Source organism: Natrix helvetica (assembly GCF_964273705.1).
Source record: "Natrix helvetica genome assembly, chromosome: Z".
NCBI classification, from domain to species: Eukaryota; Metazoa; Chordata; class Lepidosauria; order Squamata; family Natricidae; genus Natrix; species Natrix helvetica.
Window position 1 is genome coordinate 50,673,586 of NC_138554.1, and position 16,385 is coordinate 50,689,970.

At 35.4% G+C, this 16,385-nt stretch overlaps 1 protein-coding gene across 3 annotated transcripts in view; it reads left to right on the plus strand.

The window, feature by feature from the left end:
* Positions 1–9,323: 9,323 nt before the first annotated feature.
* The window catches only part of SLC4A1 (solute carrier family 4 member 1 (Diego blood group)), a 67,507-nt gene continuing 60,445 nt past the window's right edge, over positions 9,324–16,385 (plus strand). The window contains exons 1-3 of one of the 3 annotated variants that reach the window (XM_081933299.1): positions 9,324–9,449; positions 13,825–13,929; positions 14,096–14,192. In XM_081933299.1, the coding sequence (XP_081789425.1) occupies positions 13,918–13,929; positions 14,096–14,192 (109 nt within the window). In that variant the 5' untranslated portion in view covers positions 9,324–9,449; positions 13,825–13,917. Of the gene's footprint in view, positions 9,450–13,824; positions 13,930–14,095; positions 14,193–16,385 lie in introns of those variants that run through there. The other 2 variants (XM_081933300.1, XM_081933301.1) reach the window with 2 other exon arrangements.

Here is a 16,385-nt window from a genome sequence, read left to right on the forward strand (position 1 = left end):
GAAAGTTGAACAAATCATACTTAAATTATAAGCTACAATGAGATTTTCTTGTGTTGCAGATGTTTTATATGCGCCCTGGCATTATGGTCCACAATGGCTCTGGGGTTGTTTTATTCAACCAGCTATGGTTACAAATTATAGCTTAAATCATTGCAAATCCAGCCATTCTCCCCCCCCCCCCCGCCCTCGCCTCTTTCCTACCTCCATTTCATTCTTCCACTGCTGATTCTCTGTGTCTTTATGAGAAAGGCTCTTCCTAAACTGCCATTTTTATAGCTGGCATTGTATACATATAACGAATAACAACAAGGTGTTATATCTACACTACATTTCCACTCTTTACAGTGATCCAGTATGGGTATTACTCATACATACATAATGGTTATTTCAATTTTCTTTCTTTCCAATTATATACATCACTGTTTATATATATATATATATATATATATATATATATATATATATATATATATATATATATATATATATATATATATATATATATATATATATATATATATATATATATATATATATATATATATATATATATATATATATATATATATATATATATATATATATATATATATCCATTTTAATATGACTCTTAAATAATCTTTATGTATGATCCTTACATCTATTTTCTAACCATCATGTGTTCCAAATCATATAATATTTCATTTCTTCTCTGTCTTTTAATTCCATAGTTAACCTGTCCATCTCTGCACAATCAAGCACCTTTTTTATTATTACTCCATTGGAGGGAATGTTGCCGTTTCCAGTTTTGTGTGAATGCAATTCTAGCTGCAGTTGTTATGTGGAGTATAATATACTGAATTTTCTTATTATATAGGTTTTCTCTTATTATACCTAATAAAAACATTTCCAATTTCAACTCAATCTTTTGTTGTGTAATTTCCTCTAGCACTTCCTTATTTTGTTCCAATATTTTCTGGCTTCTGGGCCACCACATATGAAAGAATGTGCCTTGTTTATGTTTAAATATCCAGCATTCCACTGGTTTATTTGGAAACATTTTCACCAATCTTGCTCTAGGTAAATGCCAATGATAAAGCATTTTATATAAATTTCTTTAAAGGCTGCCAACATTGTCAATTTGTAATCCCCCCCATAATTTTTCCAAATGTTCTAATTCAATGTTGTAGCCAAAAATATTTGCTTAAATTATCATAGTCTCCTTGACCATTTCTTCCTCCATTTTAAATCTTAGGAAATAGTTATATGCTTTAGTTATCATTTTTTCCTCTGTCTATTATTTTATCCAATTCTTGTTGTTCCTTGAAGAAGCCATATTGTTCTAGGTCTTTTTATATCTTGTCCAAATGTGCAGGTATGGCCACCAGTCTATCTGTATTCCTTGACAAAAGAGTGGAAATGTTATATAAATGATGAAATATGTTCAATAAAAATATATGTTTTAAAAACTAATGTGTTATATCTACTATTTAAAGCTCACCAATACTGCATAAGAGCATGAACTCTTAACATATTATTAGAATTAGATTGTTCATATTATTATTTGAGTAGGGCACTAAATTTATCTTATCTGTTATGTCACCAGTGATGAAGATAGAAAAAATGGCCTTTTGAATCAGATAATTAAGTTAGATGAGGCTAGAAGAGAAAAATAGGCTGAGTTTTTGTTTTATGTCTTTTCATACAGAGCCAGATAGATCTATACTATTTTAATTTGGCTAGACAATACCATCTGACAATGGCAGCACCTACTAGATGTGCATTGATACATGTTAATTACTGTTATTTTTGGTGGACAGATTCTGGACAGATTCTGGTGTTGATCCAGCACAAAAATTAATTATATTTGTTCTTTGTAATCTTTATTAATTCTAACAATAATAACAACAAATCTGTAGGAAAGGCAAGCTGAAATGTATTTGTGCAGTAATCTTACAGAATTTTAAAGAAAACATAGGAACTTTTGCCACTCATTAAATTTAACTTTGTGTAACTGTTCAGAATCCCGGCTATGATTATGGGTGACTATATAAATTATTTAAACACATAAATAAAATTCAGCTTTGCCATATTTTCAAAATAGATAAATAAAGGTCAGAATCTTCACTAGCTCATCTTCAGAATCCAGCACTCAAGTCAATATCTGAATAAAAAGATCCCATTTCTAAGCCAGTTATTCTATGCCCATTAACCTAGAAATAAGTTTATCTTTTTTTATTCTCTCTCTCTCTCTCTCTCTCTCTCTCTCTCTCTCTCTCTCTCTCTCTCACTCTCACTCTCACTCTCACTCTCACTCTCACTCTCACTCTCTCTCACACACACACATTTTTAGAATAGACATGTTGGACAGTGTGGACATATAATTCTGGACTAATATATGAAGCTGATAAAACATCCAATAACTGCTCACAAACTTTCTTGCAAAGGGAAGCACCATTGATGGCCTTAATTGTCTGGTGCTGGATTCTTTAGAAAAACTTCTCTCTCTTTGCTGCCATGCATTGAATTTTGAAATTGAGTCAGAATTCTGAGAAGCAAGTAAGTAAAAACATCATGAAGTCAAGGACTACTTCTAGTGACTGCATCCATTCAGTTTTCTTGGCAGTGGTACGGAAGTGGTTTGTCACTGCCTTCTTCCAGGATTTTTTATTTTTTTTATTTCTCAGTCTACTTTCTACTCTGGAGTTCCTAAACAATATTAATCAAGGCTAACCCTGTATAAATTATGAGATAACTAAAGTTGGGTAAGTGCTGTCAGCTGCTAGACACAGAGGGACAAACTGGCTTCATTAACTGTACTTTGTTTATTTATTTGCATAGACAACACAAAAGTAATTTACATTAGATTTTTGTCTATGTCTAAATTACTTCAACCTTTCTCAACATAATGCTTCCAGTTGTGCTAGAAATTGAAATACCCAGAATTGTCAGCAATTATATCAGTTTGGATTATGGATCTACCATCCCAGCATGTGAGATCACTAAATAGGGAGGAATCAGAATAGATTATGTAGAGATTTTCAAACTTTGTATCTTGAAGTTGCTATTTTCTTATGTACTGTTTGTTTTCTATGGAATGTCTAAGAAACAAAGAAGATTCTGTATCATCTTGATAAACACACATCCACTTCACACTTATTTTGGCTCACTTTTATCTTGAAGGTTCTCAAAAAGCTAAACAGGATTAGATCTAGTTTGAACTCAGATGTGAAAATACTGGAGATATAAGAACTGGGCAGTTGAGAGAAACATCCTGGAAAAAGGCAATGGCAAACTATTTTTCTTGTTGCCAAGGAAACTACGAGGACATGAATCCACCAGGGCTTAGCTCATCTTGAAGAACACTTTAATGTATGATATATAAAATAAAAAAGTGATCATGAAAACATGACCAACTCTCTCTTGAACCAAAGAGTAGTAAGAGTGGGCTTCTTCTGAAGGAAGATTAATGAAAACTTCAAAGTTCTCTACTCTCACTGTTACTATCCATCCCAGTTCCTATACTGTTTATGCATTTTGTTGTCCCAATGCATGCAGGGACTGTTTCACCAAAGAGACAATAGAACTCTCGGATTATTAAAGAACATTAACAAGGTTTCTTGTAAATTATGAATGGGCTACATTTCGTTCTTGGTAGGTCCTTGAACTCCAACTCCCATCATCAGACCTAACAGCGATAGACAATGAGAGTTGCTGTGTTCTCACTTTACACACTCCAAGTCTTTAAAACTACCTTTTGTACATATTGCCTGCTTCTGAAAATCAGAACCTTTGAGTGAAAAGGTCATTTACTAATTTCATACCGAATTAGTTACATTTATAAAGAACACTATTTTGATGCTTTTGTAAAAGGTATTTTGTTAAGTGAAAGGCAATCCATTCCTGTGATTTTACCAACTGATTACATTAAAGCCAGGACCACCAGACTGTGATGTGTCGCAGAGAAAAAAACAAATAAATTGGAAGTGCTTGTCAGATTAAAACAAATATAAATTCATTTGCTTTACCTTTATTGTCCTACAATCGAGCTTTTGAGCTGCGAAGTATGTTCCCAGAGCTGCAGCTTAACACATACATGTTTTTCTTTGACATTTGGTTATTTATTTATCTTTGATTATTTATTTTCTTTGTAAAAATCTAGGCTAAGCTGCAAACTGGTGAAGATGTCTATATTAAATCTTATCTCCTGCTCTCTACAGGTTGGCATTGGTATATCATTTCTTTAGAAGGAGAATAAAGAAATAATCAGTCCTCAAAGATGTAGGGCGGGATTCGACTTTTGTCAGCTGTATCGTTCTAGATAAAGCAAGGCAACTTAAATGGAAAACTTAACTTAGTGGAAAACCCACTAATCTGTTCCAGTGCTTTGAATAGCAGTTTGTTTAAAATGTTGCATGGAAGTAATGCAAGTAGGTATTTCCACATCAAACTACCATTGAAGATGCAACCATAGAAATGACCTGAAATTAAAACTGGCTACCCTAACATTCATAATGATCAAGAATTGGATTATTGGGGTTAGAAGGGATAATTCTGAGAACTTGGATCACTTGTATTAACATTTATGTTTTTCTCAACGCAATCCCAGTTTAATAATAGCCTGAGTCCCCAAATCTTTCTTGCAGCCATTGAGAACTAACCTTCATATGAGAACCTTCATTGAGATCAGACTTCATATGTGGCCAAGATTCTGTATCTACAATATTTCCTTGTCAAGTTAGCATGCCTCAATGGCATAGGAATGATAATCCTACAATAACTGCTGATTTGGAAACTCTTCCTCCCTTCCTTTTCCATTTTTTCCTTTCCCTTCCCTTCCCTTTCACAAATTAACCCATAGAAGTATCCCAAAGCAGGGATTAATGGTGCCAACAATGTTGCAGAGAAGCTGAGGAGAAGCTACCAGGGAGGACACTTGCTTTTGCTAGACCTGGCTGTCTACTGAGAGATAAAGCAGTTAGTGAAGGAGGGGATCCTCTGAGATAGGCTTAATCGTAAAGCATTATCCACTGTAAAAGGCAACCAGAAGCACCACCCAAACCCATCCCATCCACCTATGAGCTACAATCTAATAGGTGCCCACTATCATTCTGTGAGAGGTTTTTTTTTCCAAATATGACAAGAACAATTTCATTGGCCCAGTTTTCTTGGTATATTTTAAAACCCTCCAATGACAGAGTTCCTTGTTTGCTTTCTCACAAAGATTGCTAAAGGTCTGAAGAAATGCACTTCAGCTGAATAGAAGTTAAAGAAGTCTGCTGCCAAACAGTGTATTGAATACTGTGGCCCAGTCAATCTGATATTCAATGCCACCCACTCTGATTCCTGGATCTCATCACTGCCTCCATAAAACTGTCATGTCATATAACAGCAGAATCAGAAGAAATATCATATGCAAAATCCAACTGTTACATTCTAAAGCTTTTGGCCAGGAATACACCTGTCTCCAAAATCTGACAGAAGAGCCCTGAGCCTCTATGCTTTAAAGCTGAAATACATTTACATCTAGGTCTACATCTACATATGGTACATATCAGGGGTGGGCTGCTACCAGCATTACTGCCAGTTTGGCAACCCAGGTCACCAAACCAGTACCGGTTCATTCGAACTGGTAAGAAACTGGTAGGCACCTATCTCTGGTACATATACATATACACAGACACATATGCACATGCACACATATTGACTGAATGACTTAGTGTTTACATAACGTAGTCTATATTTACTAATGTAATATAACTAAAAGTAAATTTGCACTCTGTTAAACAAAATTTAGACTTTCTTCTTATCCCTTATGGCATGTAGGCCTCAAAGGGCCATTACAGCCTTCAGGCAGGGAAAGATAGTATGCTCCTTTTTAAAACTTGCTTCCATACCCGGATTAGCTCTAAATGGATTGGGACTGCAATTCCCAAAGCTTTTCACTTACTATAGATGCTGGCTAAAAGTCTGGAGGTTATATTTCCATCTGGAGAATGCCCTGCTCAGGGAGAGTGATCTAGCATCTTCTCAACTACCCAATAAGCCAGTTCAAAACTCTTCCATGTCTCTACATATTTTATTTATTTATTTAGTTTGTCAAACATATACGAGATCACAGGTATAATGATATGAACGAAAGAAATGACTACAAATGAATGGGGACAGTAGGATAGGGAAAGTAGATGTGCTGGTGAGCTTATGCATGCCCCCTTTACAGACTTCTTAGGAAAGCGGTGAGGTCCACAGTAGACAGTTGACGCTGTGGGGGCTTGAGGATGTAACAACGGAGTCAGGTAGTGCATTCCAGGCATTGACCACTGTTGCTGAAGTCATATTTTCTGCAATCATGTTTAGAACGGTTTACTCTCTTATATCTGACACTCTCAGTTTTTAGCTTCTCATTCATACTAAGTGGTTAGAGAGCTAAAACAATTCTGCAAGATATTGTCCTTGCTGGATCACTAAACAACTGCTGCTACAAAAAAGAAGGATCAACACTCTTTATCCCAGATATATAAATTGGGTATTATAACAAATCACAAAATTATGAGAACCAAAAGATTCCTCTATTTAGTCTCACTGAGTTTTTCCATATGAGTAATTACATCTCATTCTAATACAGAGTTCCTAATATGCTTATAACATGAATTGTATTTATGTACTACATTTATATGGGACGTGGTTTCCGTTACTTGTCCCAGCTTCTGCCAATCTAGCACTCCAAGTAGAAAAATAGGGGCCACTTTGGTGGGAAGGTAACAGCATTCCCATGTGCCTTTAGTGTTTAGTCATGCCGGCCACATAACTACAGAGACGTCTTCAGACAGCTTTGGCTCTTCAACTTTGAAACAGAGATGAGCAGCACCCCCTAGAGTTAGGAATGACTACCCTATTTCCACTAAAATAAAGCCTCCCTGGATAATAAGCCCAATTGGGCTTTTGAGTGCATGCGCTAAAATAAGCTGTTCCCCGAAAATAAGCCCTCCTCGAAAATATTTAACTGTATGTGCAGCTGGTCCCCATCATTTCCTGGGGATGAAGGGGGGGAACATACCCCACATGCCCCACATGCACCTGCCATCCATGCAGAATGGTCTCACGGAGGATACTCTCACAAACCCTAGCTACCACGCCCCTTCTTTTAGTGGCTGCCGCAAAAAGAGCAGCAGGCCCAGCGACGCTAGGACTGGCAAGAGTGTGCCAGAAACAGAGACAGAACTTCCGGCCCTCTCGAGATCAGCTGATCCACGGGCCAGGGCCAAGGTTAAGAGGTCTCCTGCTCCTCAAAAATAATAAGACCTCCCTGAAAATACTGTCAAGCACTTATTTGGGGGGGTGAAAAAAATAAGTCCTTGTCTTATTTTTGGGGAAACATGATAGCACATATGTGTGAGGGGAACCTTTACCTTTACCTTACAACATGTACTACATACTTATGCACATGTATATATGCAATATATGTACCTGTGTCATGTATCATCTGAATGTTAATGAGCTGTGTATGGTCATATTAACTGATTTACACCGTAGACCAGTGAATCTGTCCAAATAGTATTGCATATATGAAGCTAAACACCTATTATGTTTAATTGCAGATCCTCCTCAACTCCAGGGGAAAGTCAGAACTATGATAATAAATTTACCGTCCATCTGGGAAGGAAGCTAAGTACTAGTCCAATTCCAGATGCTAACACAGAAAGAGCATATTTTCTTCAGGAACATAAGTTCACAAATTTAAACAATGTGATTCTGACATTATTGATGGGGCCAGAAGTTGCAGAAACATCAAGAATATTACTAGGCCACATTTGGAAGAATAAAATGTCACATTTCGTCAAAACATTAATGCTAGAAGTCACAAACAGATAAATATTTGGAAAAGCATCTGTTCTGTTTGTGCTTTAAAGGAGATACATCCTAAAGTACCATCAGTAGGAGAAACAGATTTTGATTTTTGCAAAACGGCCTTTCCAATGGTGTCTTTCAAATGTCCTATGTAAAGTAATAGGCCTGGTGCTATTTTTATGCTCTTATCTTGCAACTCTATCATTGTTATATTGCATTAATCATTCCTTAATGTTATGTAAACTAATAAAATCACTTGTAGTTGGTTAATAAATTAAGACAAAAACAAAAATGTTCTAAGATCTTGATTGCACAAATTAAAAACCCTACTGGTGAAATACAATAAGTAAACTCTATGTGGAAACCTAGCTGGGTTTTAGTGATGAATTTACAGAAGCTCCCTATATCTTAAATGGTATTATTAATAATATCTGGATGGAGCATGAAAGAATAATTGTTGCAAATTATTCTATCTATATAATTAAATATCAGTCTATGGAAATCAAAAGATACCAAATGTTACAGTGTACAATGTGTGAGGGGGGAAATCAATGGTGGGCACACACTGATAACATTCCTTTTCTGGGGTGACTCAAACTAATGAAGACTGGCATATTCCTGCCTAGACAGTTCTCTTTCTCTAAGTCTAAGCTAAAACTTGACACTGCTCTATATTTCATAGTTGACAAATAATGGCTCAAATTACTGCTGGCTCTTTAAAAAATGGCTTATGTTGAAATGACTTTTTAATGCTATTATTTCTATCCTTAAGGATACTTTAGTTATCAGCTAAATGGAACTGGAATTTCCCCTCTTTCAAGGATCTCTACCAATTTTACAATAAGATTTCATCTGATCAGTGCTTGTAATTTAGACAGGGGCAGAGATGACAAATCTTATGTATATAGACTATGGTGGAATTGTTCCTTCTTTCCAAGAGAATGTTGTTTTACATTATTTAAAGAATAGTTCTGTAAACTGAAGCTATGAGGGTCCATCTGAAATTACTGTTCATGACCTATTCTCGTCTTTCCCCCATTCTCTGAAATATATTAATGGGACATTTTTCAGGTAAACATTTCACCAAAAGGGTGCTTCAACTTTTGGCAGGTACTTTGCTTTCTTTAGAACCAGTAAAGGGAATTTTCTTGTAAACTTTAAGGAAGCTTAACTTAAAGATATGAAGTTGAGAAACTAATAAGACATATGGAAGGACATATAGACCTTCTGAGTCTTGCTCAACATTTACAATAATTTCTAAGGATGGTACAGCTAGTAGTAGTAAGATGGGAGGGGCATGCCATGAAAATTCAAGGGGACACACAGATGGTTAGCAGGGAGGTAACACCACATGGTAATGCAAGATAATGTTGTTTATTGGCCCTTGGAAAAAGGTAGAATCTAGAACATCCAGAAGCATCTCAAGTGCCAGGTGGTAGGACAAGATTAAAGATTTAACCGTGAGTCAGGATTTAGAAGCTCCTCTGGAGTATGCTATCATCTCATTACTGACTCTTGTGGACTGGTGGAGACTAGAAGACGGGGATTCCATAGAGCAACAAAAGTCTAAGTGGCTTAGACTTCTGTTGCTTTCTCATCAAGAATATCCTGCAAGTAAATAGGTGAGTGAATTTTACATTCTTGTTTGAGTTTCTGTGAGCCAATGAAAGATGCTCTCAGGATCAAGACAAAAACTGTAGTAGAAATAAAGAAATAAAGGGCAATAACTGAGGAAAGTAGGAAAGTGTCCTTTGGAAGTAGGAAGGCCAGGAGGAATTTTCTTTAGTTAGCCTTTTGTAGCTCCAAAAAACCTCCCAGTGATGGAGGATTTAGGCCCTTCTCAATTAATTCTTGTAGCACTGCCATCTCCCACCACTCCCATCATTGTGTCATATGGGATGAGGATAATTGGAATATAAATACATACTGGGTGAGGATGGTTAGAAATCTAATACTAATAAACAAAAGTATAGGAGATACGAAGGAACAAAATTATAGGAGATATGAAGGAACACCCTTTTTTATCATTCATTATTTGATCTTTATCTTGAAATATTCGTGTTTGGAATACCTGATAGCTGCAGAGGTTTCCTGGAGACATTTGAAACAAAATGAATCGACCTTGTGTTAATTCATATTGGTTTGGATTTGTTGGTACACTTTTCTTCTCTTTTAACATTTTGTTCTTTTAAAGGAATCATCCCCATCTTGTAGCATAAAAACCATGCGTAGAACTTGGTTTATATAATGCTTAAAGCATAGCTTTTATCTTTCTGGTTAAGGGGAATGAGGGGAAGAAAAATTTCCAATCATGAACAGAAAGAATACTCTCTGTAATTAAATTAAATTAAATTTTATGGAATGTTGGAGATAGCTGGGGAATATGATGAGATGATATAGAGTGATCTCTTCTGTAAAATATTTTAATAAAATATCAAAAATTGAGTTTCTGTAAAAAATAAAAGGTCCATCAAATCTGAAATGTGTCTGTAGACAATAATTTCTTTAATATTTCTTAGAAGTTGATAAGCTGTTCAAGATGTCTTATTTTCTCTTGTCTCTCAAAAGCAATATATATATTGTTTTTGATTGGACAGGGTGCAGATCAACTGAACTTATAATGGTTAAAAGTTATTGATCCATCTATCTTCCATGAATTTGTCAACCATTTCTAAACCTGTATAAACCATCTTGTGTGGTTTCTCACATCTTGTGACAATGAATTCTAGAAGCCAGAAAGAATTCTATATAGGAAGATTTTTTTTTTTAATTCATCCAACTCTTTGACATTAGATTAATTTGGGTACTTCAGAGTCTAATATCTTCAAATAGATCATAAATCTCTATTAATTCTCTATTTAAATTGTGTTTTTTATACTTTGGGAATATTATTTCTCAGATGACAGGACTGAAATTGTTCAGTACTTCTGTTGCATTTAATAGTGATTGTTATTAAAATATTGGTGTCCATTAATTAGCTCTTATGTTATAAACAGTCTTCTTTATATTTCAGAGATAGTGACAAATTTATCATAGATGGCTCGAAGAGGTTCTTAATTGCCTCTATGCATTAATTGATTGATTAGATTGCAAGAATGGTGCAAAGATAATGAAGCTAAAAATTATATGGTACTTTATGGAATAAGAATGAAGTATTTGGTTGGGGGAAGGGCTTCTCTTTCACTTGATATATTCAAGCAGAGGCTAGACAGATATTTATGCTTTAATTTGGATTCCTATACTGAGTAAGGTTTGATGGCCTGAAGGGCCTCTTTGAGCTCTATATTTATACGATTGTAAATGGATTTTGCACTATAAGATGAATCAGCCACCAGCTTGTACAGAAACTAGGCTGCTTAAAATACAAATTCAGCAATTGACATGGGATCCCAAATTAGAAAGTCTGGAGAGGTATTTAATTCATAGTACTAATTCACACATGATACTGAGACACATATTTTTACTCACATCTCAGTTTGTTGAATAAGCCATAGTTGATTGGGTTTTCTAATTACAAAAGTTGAATTCAGCCAATGTACCAAATGGCTACAGTAGCTGAGAGGAAGGGATTTTTGGTTTAACCCATCCAAAGGATGCTAGCTTTGGAAAGGCTTCTCTAAAGCCTTTCCAAATCTCCACCAAATTCAGCCTTTTGGTTGCATATAAACAATAAAAGGGATGTTCTTATCAAGAAAAGCTGAGACATTGCTGCCAATTTATTACAATTTAATGAGGACCAGCCCAACATGCATAGTAGTGAAAGATAATGTTTATCAGTAGGGCAATGCCACAAAACTCCATTAATTTAGCCTGGACTCACTGACTTGTTTGTAATGTCAAGTCAGCAATTATTTAAAATCCTAAATTGCTGAGCGGAACATGATATACAACTCTGCATACAGAGTTTCCTTCTCTCTGTCGTTGAGAAAAATGAGAATTCAAATTGCGAAGGAAGACATCATAAATGAAGTAAACAAGTTCATAAGAAAGTCACAATGAACTTTTCATTAAAAGTTGTCAGTGAGTTAAAAGGTTTTAGATTTTAGGGAAGGGAGAAGAAAAATTGCAATTTCCGTTTCCACACCTTCCACTCTTAGGAAGCCTGTCCTATTGGATGATGCTGACTTTCGGGAGGGAGGAAAGAAATATGCTGAGCATATAGTTTGATGAGCTTCTGTGACCAGAACATGATAAATGATTATGAATAGATGGACAAATTAAACTTAACTTCCAAACTTAACATCGCTACCCGATGTACTGGGAACGTACATTGTTTCCTATGCATAAAATGAATGCAATTGTACTTATAATAATAAATTAAAAGAAGTTTGTCAAGTGCTATGCTATGATAGAAGTGACCAAAAAAGAAGTTTATTAGGTTTACCAAGGGGGAAAAGTAAATTAAATTAGAACGTGGGTAGCATTGGAAAGAGAGTGGAGTATAACTAGGGCATGTCTGTCTCCTGATTAAGCATATTATACAGCAATTGTGTGAGTCTGCTAAGCACCACACCCCAGTTTCAATGGATCTTACTACAGTGCCCCCTAGTGTTGCAAAAAGGATATTGAAAAGAAGTAACAGCTCCACTGTTTTCTTTCTAACAGCAAAGTTAGAAAGAAAATTGAAAATTATTGGAATTGCATGTCACAAACAGTCTTTCATCTATAAGGCACCGGAGATATTGAAATTTCTTATCTAGAGGTTATAAGAAATGCATTTAAAATAAAAGTGTTGGTGTCATAATGTCTTCTAAATTCCCTTCTTTTCTCTCCTGTTTATACACAACTGCACAATCTTTTCTAGGCAAAAATCTGGAAGAAATAAACTCTAAATTCTATTTTGTCTAAATATAAAATAATGAATTGAATACAGTTACCACAATTATTTAGCATGTATTTTATTCCCCACCCCCTTTGGTACATTCACAATTAGTTTTAGATGGACTCTGGGGCATTCTCTCCCCTCCCCCTTCTGAGTGCATCTCCCTGCCTGTCTATTTATGTCTCTGTTTTATTACAATAATAAAATTCCAATTGTTTTGGAAGGTCTTGGTGATCAGATCCAAGTGCAGAACGTATCAGATATGCTGATATGTATGATTGTCACAAAGTTGCTTAATTAATGCATTTCAGGTGGAAAGTTACCCTGAAATTTTCCATAGGTAGATAAGTATCCATTCATATTTTGCTTCAAAGCAATTTAACACACTGAGTATCATCCATATGTATGGATTATATTTTTTCTTAAAATTATAAGATGCGATTGTTAGAAAAGAAAAAAGACCACCAAAGCACAGATATAGAGTATTTTAAATAACAATAAGAAAGGAACATCTATTGGTGATCCAGTCTTTTGCTACTGAATAATCATAGCCGGTACCTTCATATTAAGGAATTAGGGGGAAATATTTTGATCTCAGAAAACTAATTATATTCTCTTGAACAAGTGATTTTGTAGCCCACAAGGACTGTATTATAGAAGCTAAAATGTTTTTAATGTTTTCTTTAAAGCCTAGACATACAAATATCCATGTTTGAATGTAATGAGAAAAGCTGTTGCAAATCAATTTTACTATAAAAATTGGCCTAGCCAGGGGAACAACAGAGAAAATAGTGGAATGCAATGGGCTGATAATGCTATTATCTGGATCTACTGTAAAAGTGAATGAAGAGTAGCAGTTGACAAGAAGAGGGCCCATCTAGAAGCAACCAGAAATTGAATTAAAATAGTTTACAGTTGGTTATATTCATTGCAGGACATAGAAACAATAACAACATATAATGATCCCCCTAGGAGTCACAAGGCACTGCTACTGAAGTGGCTGGGTTGTTTTTTGTTTTTGCCTCTGTTTACTTCCACCAGGCACCCCAATATGTCAGTTTTGTGTGGTCTGACACAAAAAGCATTGCAAGCTGTCTGCTCTAAGATTTCCTTGAAGGCAGAGCTGTGTTCATGTCTCTAACTTCCTAATTTATCTTTGTTCTTCTGTATTTCAATCTGAAGCAGCCAACCAGGGAATGTTACCTCCAGGCTGAGCATTAGGAAGAGAACAAGAAGGACAAAAAAGAGGGACCAGAAGCCAAGAGGGAATGGCATCTCAGGTGAGAGAGGAAATAGGTTACTTTTACTAGAGTATGAGTCTGAAAAATAAGCCTTGTCCTGGGAGGAAACTGCTATTTAATCAGCATCAGAATTCAGTGAACTTCTTAATACATTAACATTAATACATGTTTTTATAAGCATTTTAAATATTTTTCCCTCTCAAAGGAGGACTATGAATCTGGGATGAACGCGAAACTTGATGTGGAAGCGTATGGAGACTCTTCATTGAAACAGTCTAATATGTCACTTGCAAGTGGAGACAGTGAGTAATTCAAATCAATTGAAGAAAAGAGCAGAAAACTTTCAGGGTAAACTTGTCATGTATTTTTGGGCTCTAAGATGTTTCAGGAATTTTGGCAGGATTTAGGATTCTACTTTGTACATCTGAATATGTTTAACATAGTTGTTATTTAGAAGTTAGATCATAAATTGATCCTTGTTTAAAAAGAATATTCATATAGGCTAAGCCACATATCCAAACACTGAGAATGTGCCCACTGCTCCAGCAAACAAGAATCCCATGGTAGATTCATTAGTTGTCGTTTTCTGCAAACCAGTTCTTATGAAAAGGGATTCTCAAAGAGAGTAATACCACACAAAGGAAAAATATACCTAAGGCCAACTAGCACATTGGGAGACATTCTCTTCCAAAGGTTCATCAATTGCAGTTGTCAGTCAGAGGAAGATACCTCAGTTAAAGATTTTTGAAGAAGCCTCTGCACAATAACTTTAAACTGTGAGAATGAGGACTTTTGTGTTATATCAGGAAAGCAAAAGTCTCTTAGATAATTTTAGTTGACAGATTGGATCATAACTAACCATACTTAAGTCCACTGAAATTAATGGATTTTAAATTAGTCATGACTAATATAAACTTCATTGTGTGCAGTTTAGTATGACAATATTTTGGTCTCTCCCTTTCAATCTAATACACTGAATTGGCCCTTCCCATTCCTCCAATAATGTGCATAGTGATACATAGTCCTTTACTTAAAATTTATACATCAACTCTTGCATTTAAGAGCCTTTCAGATCTATCTCTGGAATGTGGGATTGGATCTGGTGGCCGCAGACCTACCCTGATGATATCTGGAAAGAGGTTAAAAAAGTGACATCTGGATAGGACTGTGACTGAATTAGTTCCTTACTCAGATAAGATAAGATTCTAAATGTGCTGCTGGCTCAGGTTCATGAAGAATGGGTTTGGGAAGGTTGGCATCATTTGTCATTCTTTCTTTGATTTCCTTGGCTCTTTCTTTGCAGTAATTAAGACTATGAACATGCCTATAAACTCCATAAGATGTGGGCCAACATCTTTACATCTCCAAAAAAAGCAACCAGAGGACTTTATTACATTATTACAGTATATTATTTTTAAAATAAATTGGTGGCTTACAAATTGATGACTTACAAATAAATTGGTGGTTTACAAAAATATTTAAAAACAAAAGAATGTATCTATACCTCCACTTCATTGGCCTCACCAGATGCAAACAACCAGAAAGCCTATACATTTACTCTCATGCATACTTTTTCCATTCATTGACAGTAGAAAGGAAAATTGCACAATGTAGTAGATTATCTTGAAAGCAGAAATGGTTTGACATCCCCCCTCCCAAATCATAATCCAAGTCTGGATTGGAACCTTTAACCCTAGGCCCTTTTTTTGAAAAAAATTATGCACTTAACAAGTGTGGTATTGACAAATTATCAACCTATACATATTTTTGAGAGCTCTCCTATGTGAAAAATTCCTGCAATCCCAACAGGAAAAGAATGAGCAAAAATATTTCCCTGATATGTGTTATCATAAAGGGATATTGTTTTGCTTTGTGTGTTTTTTTTCAGATATGAGAACACCCCCCCCCCCAATGTCTACAAATAAAAACAAAATGAAAGACTCTAACAACAACATAGACTTGCTGTAACAGTTTTCTACATGAAAAAAATATAATATTTGTTTATTTGAATGGGCAGGAAGGGTGCTTTGCCTGTATCGTGACTAATACTTGGGGGCTGGCAATGGCTAGAAACAGCAGCCACTGTGAATTCAATCAATACTTTTACCATCTACACTTTTACCATTCAAACTTTTTCCCTGTACCTTAGAGCAAGGAAACAATATACATAGTAAAATAACACATGTGTTCCTATTTAAGGGATAAGGAGAGGCTAAAATAATATATGCATTAGCTTGAATGGAAGAAAGAAAATTTTCAGACACTGACTCCAAAAAGCCAAAAAAAGCAATTTTTTGTAGTCTTTAAGATCTAACTGAAAATCATTTTGGTGGAAGTGGGTAATGGCACCAGGCTGGAAACAGGGAAACCATGAGTTCTAGTATCACATTAGGCACAAAGCTGACTAGGTGACTTTGGGCCAGTCATTCCCCTTCAGACCTGAGATGGAGGCTATGGTAAACCTCTTCTAAAAAAGCACTTGCCAAAGAAACTGC